This window comes from Argiope bruennichi, chromosome 9, assembly GCF_947563725.1.
Source record: "Argiope bruennichi chromosome 9, qqArgBrue1.1, whole genome shotgun sequence".
In the NCBI taxonomy this organism is placed as follows: domain Eukaryota; kingdom Metazoa; phylum Arthropoda; class Arachnida; order Araneae; family Araneidae; genus Argiope; species Argiope bruennichi.
In genome coordinates, this window is record NC_079159.1 from 75,577,455 (window position 1) to 75,592,874 (window position 15,420).

Consider the following 15,420-nt stretch of genomic DNA (forward strand, 5'->3'; position numbering starts at 1 on the left):
TCATTAGATCTTTTTTCTATCTGCTCTCATGCTGACGTCATGTAGCGCCCTCTCGTATCCGATCACTCCATAGTAAAACTGAATGTAGGTTCAAAAATATAAATAATGATTGATAAACTGTAATATAGCAGATTGCTTCGAATAACATGTTAAATAGTGCATTCATGATTTTTTTTTTATATTTGAATGACTGGTTCATATGCAGGTAAAATTGAAAAATACTCATATGTAATCGGTATGCGATTTGTAGTTAAATATATTCTCTGGAAAGAAAAAAAACACTGCTGAGTTAAGCTCGGTTTTTCTGATACTATTCATAACGCTATCAACAGCCGTTTTGAATGGAAAGGAAAAAAGTGCTAGTTTTTTATTTTATAGCACAAGTGTCTCATTAATTTATTTATGCATAAGAATTAGCAAATATATATATTGACTTGAAATTTAATGATGCATTTTATCTTTTAATGTTGAAAAATACAGATAACCCTTTTTATAATTATAAAACTGAGTAATTAATCTTTCTTGCTTGTAGTTCTGAAAATCTGCTATATTGTCAATAAACTTTATTTTGAACCGGCTAAACCAAGTGCAAAATTACATATTTAATTTATACAATATATTTTATATTTATTTTCTATCATTTCATGATTCTGATAGAAACTACTCACTGTTTAGGCAATTTGATGTTTTGCTCATATTAACGAATAATCCGATGCAAGAATTAAAGATATTTATTATCCTCAAATTATTAGAATAGTTACTTATTCCACTCCATTTTTATATGCAACTCATTTCCTTGATATTTAATAACCTCTCACTTGATTATTTTAAATTTTAACTAAATGTACTTTCAAATAAAAATAATAAAATTTATAATAAAATAAATATGTAGTTGAGTTATTTTATGGCATGTGTAAACTTAATAATCCATAAACTGCATAGTAGCATTATTTCCCACTATATATGGGTTTTAAATTAACTTATTTTATGCCTCAAAACTTTTGTTATCCTTTATTCATTAACTTAATGCTGATTTACAAGAGTAGGTTTTGCTCACTTTGGTCTGCTGCCACTATAAAAGAAATACATCTCACTAATAAAAGTGAAGCAAAATGATGACCCTCTTTAACAAAGAATGATTTGTATGTGCTCCGAGGTACCAAATTTTTTGTTAGTTTTAAAATAAAACCATTTGCAAATATATTCTATACATTATAATTATTCCATACACTCTGATATAAGCCGTTAGTCTTATGTTAATGAAGTGGAGATATATAAATGCTTAACATATTGCTTTTATTTGAAAGGACCAAGCCAAAAAATACATAAATGCATTCTCTGCAAGAAAATTAAGACTTAAAAATTACTTGATTGTTTTAAAAGGGATAGGGGAGCAGGATTGGAACTGATAGTTCCTACCAAGTTTATCTATTTGCAAATTTCCATTCTATTAAACAAAATGATTGCTGTATTCTTTTTTTTTGGCCCTAATACAAAAGAGGGATGCCTTAAAAGAAACAGTTCCTTTCAGAACTTTGTAAATAAGATCCTTGATTTTTGACATGAATGAAATTGACAAATCAAACTACAGTTTAATCACATAGAAGTTACATTAGCTTTATCAATAAAACTGACAAGTAAATAATTTGAACAAATTATACAAAATAGCAGAGACAAAAAAATAAGAAGACTGCAGTTCCGAAAGATATAACTCGGAGGTGAATCACTTCTATCTCTTATCACTATTTAAATGTTGCAATAAGTTTGGGATGAAAAGTATACTTACATAAAAACACAGGCATCTTTTTTAATTACATATTTTTTCATTTTATTGCTCGAATAATATGTTAACTGCAAGATCTTTCGGAGCTACATCCCTTCCATTAACATGAAACTTTCTAATGCCACAATCTTTTAGACTAAAATAATAAATACTCTACAGATTGCTCAATAACTTAATTACAAAAATATTTCATAGTCTAAAGAAAGTTAAATTCAAAAAGAGCTAATACGTATTTTCAGTCATTTCTTTACATTTCAGCAATAATTTAATTCATTTTCTATGTTTTACTTCTAACATAAGTCTGTCTATACACTATATAATATGTATAACATATATAAAATATTAAGGTTGCATAACAAATTACAAACATCTACTTCAGATGATTTTCTTTAAAGAAAAACCTAATAAATAATTTACAAAGACAATAATTTAGACATCCAATCCAAAATTTATGGAAAAGCTGAAGTGCGACAAGAAATAGCTAAAGCTATATATAAAAACAAACTTATTTCATAGAACATAAAAGGCTAATGTGTTAAAATAAATATGCATTTATTATACATACAAATAATCAATTATTAATCATAACTAGCAAAATTAAGCTCCTTCAACAGAATCCAAAATGGGAAGTGAAAGCTTAAATCAATCTAAGAAGGGGGTGGGTGGTAAAAATTACACACAGGAAAAAAAAAAATTAAGAAGGAAATATGTCCCTTCATATTTATTATAAGGGAGGAATCAGGGAAAAAAAAAAGGCCTAAAAATATGTTATCAGACAAAAATGAAGTAAATACATTTTTAATATAATGAAGCTATATATGTATATTATTTAAAGTACATCTAACAGGCTAATTGTATAAAAAATTCAATTACAATACATTAATCAAATCTTGCATCAGGGAAAAAATAAAAATAAAGTTACAATTTAGGTAAAGCATTATTTTCATAAACAAGTATTTTATTCACCACAAGAAGTTTTTTTAAAGATTCAAAGACAATATTCAAAGGTCCAGTAAATTTCTGAAAAAGAGTACCAGTTTGGGATGAAATCTTGGCAAGTAACTGCAATAATTGCAGCAATGAATATTTTAGATTCTTCACAACTTGTAACTAAATTTCTCTATCGTGATCTGTCGTAAAAAATATGGGTAAATTAATTTATGTGCAATAGCTTGAAAAGTAGAATGAATTCTTTCACATGAAGCAGTTTCTGTCCCATTATTTCAGATATCCAATCACAATGAAAGTTAAGCAACTCTTGTTGGAAAAGACTGTGGCATTAGTCATCCATATACAAGAGAAAAATAGAAAACAAATACCTGACAACTTGCACCAATTTGAATGCAAGTTTACAGGAAGAAATCCAAAGGGTTAGTCCATGCCTCTTCAAAATTCGTTGCTATTTCCAATGGTTGCTATTTCACTTACCATTCTTTAAACGATGTTTTCTAAATTCTTGCTCTGTATGCATTATAAAAAGAAAGAACTAATAAAAATAAACTTAAAAAAAAAACTAATTTTTTTTCTTTCTATTTTTTACAACAGAAAAGAGAATAGGAGTATGTCTTGTTGTTTTTTTTCTTCGAGGAAAAAATAAAATGGCATCATTAAAACTTAACAATAATCTTAATTTATTTGACGTAAAATAAAATCAGGTGAAAATATATAATAGATAATTTATATCTAGAACACATTTTGTACAAATCTGAGTCATATTTAACAAATGGTCAACCAAACAAGTTCCTCCTTATCGGCAGATGAATTTTAAAAAAAATGCACACAGAAGCAATTAATTAGTCAATCCGAAACAGTATACAATTTGTAGCACAAGTTGTCCGAATTGCATAGAAATATAATGTTAACTATCTGTTGACAAAAGAGGCGATTTATTTGTACTAGAATTTTCTGAAATATCTTCACTTATAATAGTATCATTTAAAGAAGCTTCAGAGTTCAGACCAATATGATTAGTAGGCTCATTCTTTAGAGCAAAATTTTCCTCACTATTCGCAAAACTGGGATTTGACACCAGTTCCGCAATGGATGATCGATCAGTTTCTTTTGTAAGAGACACAGGAAGCCTGTACAAATCTGTTTGCTCTGAAACCGAGTTAGAGATACTAGAATCAGTATCCAATGAAGCAGATTTACAATCAGTCACCATACTGCCATTAAACGATTCAGAAACATGATTAGTACCAGATGATTCTGAATCAGTATTTGCTAAGAATGGTTTGGAAGAATTAATCACAAATGAATCTGAACTTGGTTGAGAATCAGTTGCGTCAAAGACTGAGTTAGGAGCAAAACTTTCAGCAGTATCTTCTGGAGTATTAATAGAATGTACAGTATCAGACTCAAGAGATGGATTTCTTAAATCAGAATTTAAAGCTGAATCATTTGTTTGCAGTTCAGAAGCAGAATCTTCCGATTCATGTTTCTCAGAATTTAAACTCTGAGAACTTGACACAGAAACTGAAACATCATCAACGTTTTGCTGAGTATTTGTGGGATCTGTTGTGCTGCAATCAGCTATTTCAACCGTATTTTCAGAAGATTCTTGGGAATTCGGTTGAAGTAATTGAGCTGCCTGAGCAGACTGTTCATAACTCTGGAACTTCATTTCAATTTCATTTCGTTTTTGCTGTTGAAATTCTCTTTCTTCTGAAAGGGTGCGACCCCAACGGGACCTTTTTCGTGATTCTCTGTCTTTTCTAGGTCCTGAAGAATCCTGATCAACTGAATTATCACTGCGTGCCATTTTATCACCAACTGTTCTATTATTTACATCAATATTTGACAGGTCTGTACTTTTATTTACATCATCATTTTTATATGAAGATCTATTGGTCATATCATCTTTTCTTCTACGATCCAACTGTTTGTTAAGATGGCTCTGATATGCTGGATTTTTGTCTCGTTGATAAAATTGTACCTTGAACATATCTTCCATCATGTCATCAGGTTTAGATTTTCTACCAGGTCTTGGTCGCCCTCTAGATTCAAAAATATCTTCAACCTGATCAGGAGGACCATAAGAATTAGGCCCATCACGATTTTCCATATCACGCATTCTTTCATCATGTCGCTCATGATTTCGAGGCATATGTCTTGAATCTCTTTCTATTTGTTCAGGAGTTGTCCAAGAGTCCCTATTTCTGTCATTGAAAAAATGTCTGTCCCTTTCAAATGGAGGTCCATCAAAATCACGCGGGTACCAGTCTCTTCCATCATTTGGATGATGTGGGCCATCCATTCTACGTGGTCCATGGATAAGACCAGGCATTCTTGGTCCACGAGGTCCAGGAAAGTCCATTTCCATTCTGTGCCCAGGATGCATTCCAGGTCCCCTAGGACCTGGTATACGAGGTGGAAATGGAGGCATACCAGGTGGAAATCGGCCACCTTGCATTGGAACCATTGGGTTTCTCATACGATGCATATTCACAGGCATTCTGGGAAATTCTGTTACACCTTGAAATCTAGGTCCTCCCTTCATCTCCCCATGAGAATAATCTCGATCCATGGAAGATTCATCGTCTGTACTTATAACCATCTCTTGGGACATTTTATCAGAATGCATAGGGGACCTATTACCAGGATCCATATCACCTGGCCTTCTTTCCATATCTCTATTACTATGACCATCTTTCATCGGTGAATTCTGAGGGAGAGATGAAGGTACTTCATGGAAAGGGGGCCTGTTGTTGAACATGTGAGGTGGCACACCAGGTACATTCCTTGACTGATTGGAATCTGACTCAGTAAAAGGAGAACCAGGTGGTTTCTGCATCCAAGGAAACTGGGAATTGTGTGCCATACCTGGTGGCCGCATTCCGGGAGGTGGAAAATTAAAACCAACATTTTGAGGAGGTGGGTATGGTATTGGAGTTCCAGTAGTTGATACTGGTGGTGGAACAGAAAGTCTGTTAGAGTTTGGAAGATTCATCATAGGATTGTACTGAGTAGCTGGAATTCCAGCTTGAGTTGAAATGGTTGAAGTAGAAGACACTGAACTAGGAACAGAATTTTGAATTACATTAGGTGATGACACATTAGTTCCATCTTCTTCTGTAGGTGTTGCATCTCCACTCGATGAAGCATTGGCTGAATCCACGGTTGTATTCGTCATATTTGATAAAGTACTCGGGATAGCTGGAAGTGTGCGTGGAACTATTGGTGGAACACCTCCAACTATTGGTAAGGTTTGATTACCTAACATATTTTGTGATTGTTGCTGAACCATCAACATAGGATTTGGTGGCGGAATGCCCATAGGGACTTGCATTACCATAGCTTGAGGAGGCAGCAGACCTAGGAAATAAAATAATATTTCAGATTATCAAATAAAAAGTCAAGATTAATCCTAGAGTACAAAAGGCACATTTTATTATGACAATTATATGAACAATTATCTCTTCTATATTTTAAGTCAAGAAACAGTGCAATGAAATTACTATAAATTTTTTGAAAGTCTAACATTTTAACCCCTTCATGACAAACAGCATATAGGTGCACCTAGTTGCATTCTTCTCAGGACTGAATACTGTAATCCTTACATCTCCTTATAAACACACTTAATACCTATTGAAGCAATCAAGCTTTTGGATAAAAATGTTTTCTATTAGATGGCACCACTAATACTTTATTTTTCCTCCCCAAAAGACTTATTCCTAGTATTTCTCAGAGGTCAAACTAGAGTTGGGTAAGTGTCTGTGAATTATCAAATTTTTGGAGGGGAAAAAAACACTCCGTTATATAAAGAGAAACATGTTCATTTTGAAGCAGCTGTTATAATTAATATATAATCCCACTTGGGATAGAATGTTAATCTAGTAAAAATTTTATTCCTCGCAGTTTCATATGCATAGTAATGGTTATAAGAGCACATACCTTTCAAGGGGCGGGGATAAATTTATGAATAATCGATCCACGATTTTTCCAAAGGCAGTAACATATTTATTTATGGTAAAATAGACAATTAAAAAATGAGAAGATACCTAGTTTTCTCGGCACAGGATTTATAAAAAAAAATTCACTGCCCATAAATATAAATAGCATCATTTCGGTCTCTATACTGATCTGCAAATTTTTATAAAAGATTTTAAAACAATTGTAAATAATCATTTGCCTTATCTTTTTATATTTTGCATCAATAATTTGGTGTTGGTTTAAGCACTACTGATCATAATAAAATATACTATATTTTAAAAAATCATGATTGAAAAAAATTATATATATTGTTTCATATATAAAAATTGTTTCATTTCTATGCAAAAGATCTCTTTATGAAATATACAATGTTATGCTAATTGAAGAAAATGCTACAACCTGTATAGAGAGTCAGAACTCACCAGGTCCCATCCTGTGAGAGTATGTATTTCTGCACACCTCTCTTCCACAGGAATTAAAAAGAAGAAACGTTTTTCCTAATTCATGATCCAAAAAGAATTAACAAATTGCATTTTCCTTTGGTTTTATATTTGGAGGTCCATAAGTGTATCAAATTTTTAAATTTTTAATAGATATTTCATATACTTTAAATTAACAGCACAAAATCAAAATTTGACACAGAATGTACAGAATAAATGTCCAACTATAAAATTTACTAAGCATATTATATACATATACAGTAGTGACTATTATTATGGAAATCTCCTGATAAAAAAGCATTTTTTTTTTTGGAATTAATGACTCATAACAGCATTAATATTTACATGGATAGAGATGATTTAATCAAGAATTTATTTCTTTGAATCATGTAAAATTATCACTACTTCTTTTAACTATAGAGAAGTAATCAGAAGTAAAATGCACACCCTGTTTAAGTTGATCATAGCTTTTATTCATTTAAATGAAGGCAATAACCATCAATGTTTAGACAGCCAATAAAATTATGATTTTAGAAGAATCCAAAAGCTGATGTCATGTTTTGTAACTGATATTAGGTCCTTTCAAATTGATCTTTTTTCTTTCTTTTTTTTTTTTTTTTTTTTTTTTTTGGTTCTATGAACTTTTAAAATATAAAGAATAAAAAAAAATGATTGTTTAGTAAAAAAAACAATACATACTTTTAATATTGCCCGAGTAAGGTATTCATTGCAATGAAGTTAAAAAGATAATTGGAGAAAATCTAATTCAAAAGTTTTTTTTCCTAAATTTTTGAAGGTACTCAGTCACTTCAAAACCAAATGATAAAGACAGAAAAAGGTGCACAACACCAAGCGAAGAAAGAATAATTAAATGGATGATAAAATAATCTAATGTCAGTGGGAATATGTTTATCTAAATTATTTGCATGAGATGGCAATTCGAAAAAATTTTGATATAGATGAATTTTCAAAGCACAGGACTCTTTAAACAAAGTATTTATCAAAACATTAGTTATAAAAAATGGTGGCTTCAATTGCCTCTTAAATGTAACCTCTTACCCTCTAACAACTGAATTAATCAAGGAGATGCATTTCAATAAAAGGTCTGCTAAAAGTAATTTCTTTTTGGGAAATAACCAACATAATTTGCACAGGCTTTTCTAAACTTCGGAGGAAAAAATTTACGCAATCATAAAACCATTTAATAAGATTAAATGAATTCCAGTGCAAATAAACTTTTTACTCAACCCTATATGATTAACATCATTGATTATGTCACTGCTCAAATGCTCTTTTGAGCTTTTATCTAATAACAGTTCCTGCTTTAAAAAAAAACAAGATAAAAATAAATAAAATATTTATCTCTATTCATCTAACAGCTTATAAATAAGGGATAATTTAGACTGGAACATGCACATGTATTTCCTCAATACAGGCAAAGTTGCAACATTAAAATGAAGCCTGATGGGAGTCTTCCTTCTATAATAAATCAACTGATACATTATTCTATCATTTCTTCATCACCCCTCTTTAACCTTATTTTTTCTTTTTTATATATTTCATTCATTTATGCTCTATCTTTTGAATAAAAATTTCTATGCTTACAAATAGAGCACATAGTAAAAACTAGATTTATCAATGCTATTAAAACATGTGCATTACAAAAATGTCAGAGCCTCTATTAGGTGTAATATGTTCAATGCAGCATCATGACAAGATAGCTAAAAGATGGGAAATAAAATTTAATACTTAAAATTTAATATGGAACAAATCTCAATTAGTCATTTTGTATTATGAAAAGTTTCTCCTAAGTTTTCAAGATAGAAATCAAAAGGCAAATTTTTTGCTGGCTATTATAGATATAAAGACATGAGTCACCATTACTATCTAACAAATGAGCTGTTTTTCTTGCACAATTCTAGTTTTAATTCTTTGTCCTCTCATAACTCTGCAAGAGTCCACTAAAACAGACAAATTTTTTCCCCCAGGAAATACTACCTTCAAATAAAATTGAAATATCCCTAAAAATGTTTTCAAGCTTTTTTGATCGGATGAAATGAAAGATGAGAAAGAAAGAAATCCAACCTTAAAGCATTACCTTGAGTTTGTAACCTTATAGATCAAATTTCTACCAATACTGAAATTTAGTCTGTAAGTGTGACTCTCCTACCCTCAATTTAATTCTGCACAGAAATGATATGCAATAAAATGAGCATGTTTCTTGGATTCTTTGTTAGACCTTGACTTATGCCCCATTAAATTTATCTTCTAACGTCTCATTCAAATTTTGATGAAATAAATGTCTCCCAGCACAAGCAGAAATGTGGGAAGAATTTCCTTATATGAGAATCGACAATGGAATCTGCACATCCCCTCCCCCAACCTATAGGGGAAAAAAAAAAAAAAAAAAAAAAAAAAAAGGGAATTCTTTTAATGAATATTTGCATTGTTTCCAAGAATGATAAATTTTGATTCCAAAAAAGTGAGAATCTGTATTTTCTTGGCAAACTGTTATGCCTGTTAAGTGCAAGAAACACTCAAATAACCATAAAAACATTCAAATATTCATAAATCATTAAAATAAATTTTGAGGGAAAATGATAAGAACAAAATTATTTTAAAAAGATGGGGCAAAAGCTGTCCCACTGCACTTTAAGTGGGGGAAGGGAAACAAAAACTTTGTTATATAAATTAAAAGAATTTTAAAATACAGTAAAAATATCAAAAAAGGACACCTTTAAATCAATCAAAAAAAATTAAAATAATGAAACTTTGATTTGAAACCCTGATTAATGTGTGGTCCCAGCTAAAAATGTTCATTAGTTTTGGAATTTATGTTGATCTCTTAGAAATGATAAAAAAAAAAGGGGGGGGGGGGCAATGGAATGTGTCCAGTTTATCCATGTAAATGAAATGCAGTAGTCCTGTATACAAGACACTGCAATTAAATGAATGGCACATCAATTGCAATTTAAAATATGTGAACATTTTAGAAATTAATAGTATGGTTATCATATAGTGATTTTTTTTTCTTCCTTCATACCATGAAAAGAAATGGTGATCTTACTGACAAATGTACATCAATTATTCAAAAGCAATCTCCCTTTAATTCTTGGAAATTAATCATGTAAAATAGCAATATCTATTTTGTTCACTATTATTTTATTATCTTACCTGGCAAGTGGAGTCCAAACTGTGGTTGCATAGGATGAGGTAGCAACATAGGTAAATTCACAGATGTTGATGGAATGATAGGAGGAGGGACCATGGGAGGAGCTTGTATTGCATTGTATGTTGTGGTCTCTGGAGGTGTAGATTTTTGCATTCCATAAGAGGACTTATCATCACCCTGCCTTAAAGCTAAATTAATTTGAAAATATATATTAGAAAATGGAAATTGATAAGACTGATTTAAAGAATAGCAGTGTATGATATTCACTAATGAACACTTTATTTTTAAAAATATCCAATGAAATATCACAAAAGTTTAAAAAAGGAGATAAAGCAATTTACTGTTGAAAATTATCAAGACAAAGACTGCAATTTTACCTTTATCCAATTTTGTGAAAGATGTTAGTTATCAAAAAGCATTATTTTTGCCCTAGAAATACATATTTACCTAACATTATTGCTCTACATAAATTCACAATTAATTTCAACAAAGCAATGGCATTTTAACCAAATATTATTTCAAATACAAATAGTTTGCAATTATTCTGTGGGCACCATTTTGATCTCAAACAAGAGTAGCAAATGAATTTTTAAAAAAAGCAAAAAATATTTATTTATTTATTTATTGTATGTTTAAAAAAATGTACTCAAAATCTAGTTTGAGTCAAAATAATCATTAACAAAATAAATTAGTCAACACAATAGAATTTTAAATCCAAATTTTCTGATTTATTTTTTTAAGATCAATTTCTAATAAACAGAAGAAGAAAAACAAATTTACAAAGCATTTTATTTTTTAAGCATTATGACTCACTATTTGAAATCCAAATTAATTTGATGAACATCTTCACTTTATTATTCTAGCAATAAAAAATAAATTTAGATTAAAGCCAGTTTTAAAATTATATAAGGGTCATTCAAGACTGAACTTATAATTTTAAATGATAATGAGATGACAAGGATAACACCTAGCCCAGTAATTTACTAGCTGAAGTTCAATACAACATCAGTAGCAACCTGCTTGATCCACAACAGCAGATTAAATGCAAAAATGGCTGACACTCAAAGTGTATCATTAATAGAATGAAATATCAAATATGTGGGTTGTTGTTTTTTTAAATCCCAAGACCTTAGGAGGTGAGAAACAGTAGGTTTTGGTGGTGTTTTAAGCATTCAAGTCAATTCTTTTCTCAGGTATATCTTGAGAAAAATTTACAAAACATTTTTTATTAAAAAACAAATAAAAAAAAAATAGTACAGCCAATTTACCTTTCAGATGTTCAGGAAGGGATTCTTCATCAATAAAACCACCTTCTTCTAGAAGATCTAAAGCCTCCTGATCAGCAGCTATCTTCTCAATAGGAACATAGCTAACACCTGCTTCCACTTCCCAATAATCTTTATATTCTTTTCCCTTCACACCTTTACCGGGTGCCCAAGCCATCTAGAAAATTGAAAGACAAAAAATGCAGAAGAAATTAGTATTTAGTATGATGAAACTAAAAAATATTTTAATAATAAGATTAATACAACAGAAAATTTTTAAATATATCTTATAAATACTAACAATCATCCAGTTTCTCAAAACTATAATGTGGATATCAAATTCTAATATTGATTTGCATTTCCTATTAAATATTAGCACAAATTTCATAAAAATTTAAATTAACAGAGGAGTTAAAAAGCAAACTACAAGGATTTTTATCTTGCATACCTTAACACTGCTGCTTTGAAGAAATTTAGTATTTCTTAATTTTTGTAAAGCTTTATAAGCATCTTGTCGTCTGTCCATTACAACATATGCACATCCTCTAGGAGGAATCATCTGTTGAAAAAAAAAAAAAAAAGTATTTTTAGTTTTTTTTTTTTAAGTGTTTACAGTTGAAAATAATCAAACACATTTAGATGAAAGGGGGAAAAAATCATACATCAATACTCAATATGGTGCCATATTGACCAAAAGCACTGCTGATTTCCATTTCTGTGCAAGATTTAGGTACATGTCCAATCCATAAGGTTGTACTACAAACTGAAATTGCAATGAAATATGTAACCACAATCAGGATACAAATAATAAAATAAAAATATAATTTACTATCTTCAAAACTGCTAATATATTAAAATTTTTGTTGTAATTTCCAATCATCATTTTTCAGATAAACCTAGCTACATTATTGTTAAGAGCGTAACCAGTTAATTGCATTTGATATAAAGAAAAATCAATAAAAATATTTTGGTGTGGTCAACATGTATATATGTCATAGAAAATAAAAAAAATTACACTTCAATATAAAAACTCAAAATTTCATTGATATAATATAAATGTCCTTTAATATGATTTTTTTTATTATATTAGTAACCTTGCTATAAATTTAAAAAACAAAAACTTAGGCTAAATTCTTCAATTCCCCGTACAATGCATTGCTGTTTACAAAATGAACTAATTACTTTTCCCCATTACATCAGATATTCCCCATAACTTGTATGTCAAGATTTCCCTGTACTATATATATTGGGTATTCTTCAAAAACAATTGCAATACGATAAATAAAAAAATAAAAAAATCACAAACTATTAAGGCTCTTAGTAGTTTCTGATTCATGGGTACAAGGTGTTAGTTTTGAATTTCAATAATGTTTTTCTTTGCTGCTGACATCAACATTAGTCAGACGAATACAGCTATAAAATTTACACACCTTTAGGATCCAAATTGCGCAAATTTATAGTGTCTATATTTGCTTCGTTGGCAATATTTTTGGTAAATTTTAAATTTTCAATAATGAATAGCTAATTCTTATGAATGAAAATGAAACTTTATTTGTTTTACTATGAGTTTATCATAAAATTTATTGTGCCATCTTTTGTAAGGTATTTGACATGTATAAATGTCATCGCTTGATTTTGATTATCACTCAGTGAGGGAATTCCAAAAATAAATTTTACAGTTAACTGGGTAATCATTTAAACATTTCAAGGCTAAAAATGCAATAAATCATCCTTTTATTACAACAAATTTCTTGAAAATTTAAAATTTGGATAAAAGAAGCTTAACCTTGGAAAAAGAAACATCTTAGTTTGTTTTGGCCTAATTCTTTAACATGTAAACATCTATCAACAACACAAATCAATTACAATTGAAATATTTGGATATTATTTTAATATAGAAATTGAATTTAATCATTAAGATGTAAAGTAAATGTAACACACATACCACTAACATATCCTTTTTTAATTGGTGGGATGCCTTTCCTTTTTCTTTCACGTTCTCTCTCACGCTCACGTTCCTTTTCTCGTATTCTTTCATGTTCCTTGGAGCGTGATCGATTTTTTGAACGAGGTGAACGAGACCTTGATCGCTTCTTCCTAGGAGATTTTGAACGGCTTCTATGCCTTCCACTTCTGAAATAATAAATATTTCCTTATAATCTTTAACTGGATACATATAGAAGCATTTTAAGTAAGACATTTATTTTGAACTGTAACTAAGCATTTACTTATTTCAGCAAGACAACATTAAAACAAAGAATTACAATAATGAATATATTTGACTTACTGAAATAGAAAAAAGTTAATTTTTAGTTATAGTTTCATTTCAGCAATTTTACCTTTAGTAAAATAATATCTAACAACCAAGGAATTATTTTTTTTTTTATATTTCACAACAAGATACAAAGGATTAAAAAAAAAAAAATACTTACCTCCGTGATCTTGATCCTGAACGAGAACGTGATCGTTCCTTCCTCGATCTTTCCTCCATTGTTACCATAGCAGTTCTTTCATCAAAATCTTGAGGAGGTAGAGGAGGTTCTCCTGGCATACTATACATGAGTCTCTCATCTTCATCAGTACGTTGCATCATGTGCTGTTGTTGTTCAGAGGAAAGGACAGAACCATAGCCAGTATCCATGGTCACAGATTCCATCATTGGCATAGGAGGTTGCTGGGGTTGATAAGGCATGCCAGCTGGATATTGCATCATGTTGGATGCTTCATTATATGACATGGGTGGTAACATCTATAGGTGACAGGGAAATGGTAAAATTATAGCAATAAACCTAGTTTTAAATTTCCAGTACATAAACATGGTTAAGATATTTATAATAATTTAATAATATAGCAAACAAAAATTATATAGATTCATAAAGTTACAAACCTTAACAAAAACTGTGAAACTTTTTTAAAAAATTACCTTAAAATTTCGTGTAACTAATATGCACATTTATATAGAAGCTTCATACAACTAATTATGCCATTTCAGATGCATTCTAATATTTAATACAATCTAAGTTCTATAAACTAATTCAAATGCATTTTGCCTAAAATAACTATAGGGCATTAACACTGGCACAATTAAGCAAAAGAATTATTTAAAGTATTAAAATAATATAAACAATAAGTAAAATAATAAAAATCATGAGGTCAATATATATAAATTATGTTACTTCAAGCAATTTATATATTACAAATAAGCAAAACTAAAATGTTCTCTTGAACTCAAACATATATATATATAAGTTTGGTAGTAAAACCATTTCAGATTGTATAACACCAACAATAAGGTATATGCAAATTATGGTTCAGAAAAAAATGTACGATCTTAATAATAACGCTGAATTTGTTGATAATTAAAATATGGACACATTCTAAAAGAATGTGCTAAACTGTTATTAGGTATTGACATATTGTACATCAAGAGGTGGGCCCTCTTACCTATGCGTGAGTGCCTATATATGAGTCTAGTATAGCCAATTCTTAAATGGGTAATAATTGTATCAAATGTTCTATTAGATAAACAGGGGCAAGAGTGATGGAATATTTGAATAATGAAACTTGTTTGCCTCTTTACAGTTTCATTCTGACAGCTTTGCTAAATTGAGAATGGTTTTTATACAGATTTTGATATAGTTAAAAGGAACAGGCTCATTTAAAAGAGTGGCAATGGATTTCACTACTTCATCAGCCAATTCATTGCCAGGTATACTTAACCAGCTGTTTTTGATGAGTATACTTATTATAGAAAAAGTACAACATTTTGCATTATGACAAGTTTATTCAATGGCAATTATAATATTTATATAATAATTATTTATTATG

At 29.9% G+C, this 15,420-nt stretch overlaps 1 protein-coding gene across 3 annotated transcripts in view; it reads right to left on the reverse strand.

Moving 5' to 3' along the window:
- Nucleotides 1–1,471: 1,471 nt before the first annotated feature.
- Nucleotides 1,472–15,420, reverse strand: part of LOC129983831 (SR-related and CTD-associated factor 4-like) — a 37,039-nt gene continuing 23,090 nt past the window's right edge. For all 3 annotated transcript variants that reach the window (XM_056093487.1, XM_056093486.1, XM_056093485.1), the window contains 7 exons: nt 14,025–14,341; nt 13,538–13,725; nt 12,255–12,355; nt 12,041–12,151; nt 11,596–11,770; nt 10,330–10,515; nt 1,472–6,097 (listed from right to left, as the gene is read on the reverse strand). In XM_056093487.1, the coding sequence (XP_055949462.1) occupies nt 3,642–6,097; nt 10,330–10,515; nt 11,596–11,770; nt 12,041–12,151; nt 12,255–12,355; nt 13,538–13,725; nt 14,025–14,341 (3,534 nt within the window). In that variant the 3' untranslated portion in view covers nt 1,472–3,641. The remainder of the gene's footprint in view (nt 6,098–10,329; nt 10,516–11,595; nt 11,771–12,040; nt 12,152–12,254; nt 12,356–13,537; nt 13,726–14,024; nt 14,342–15,420) is intronic.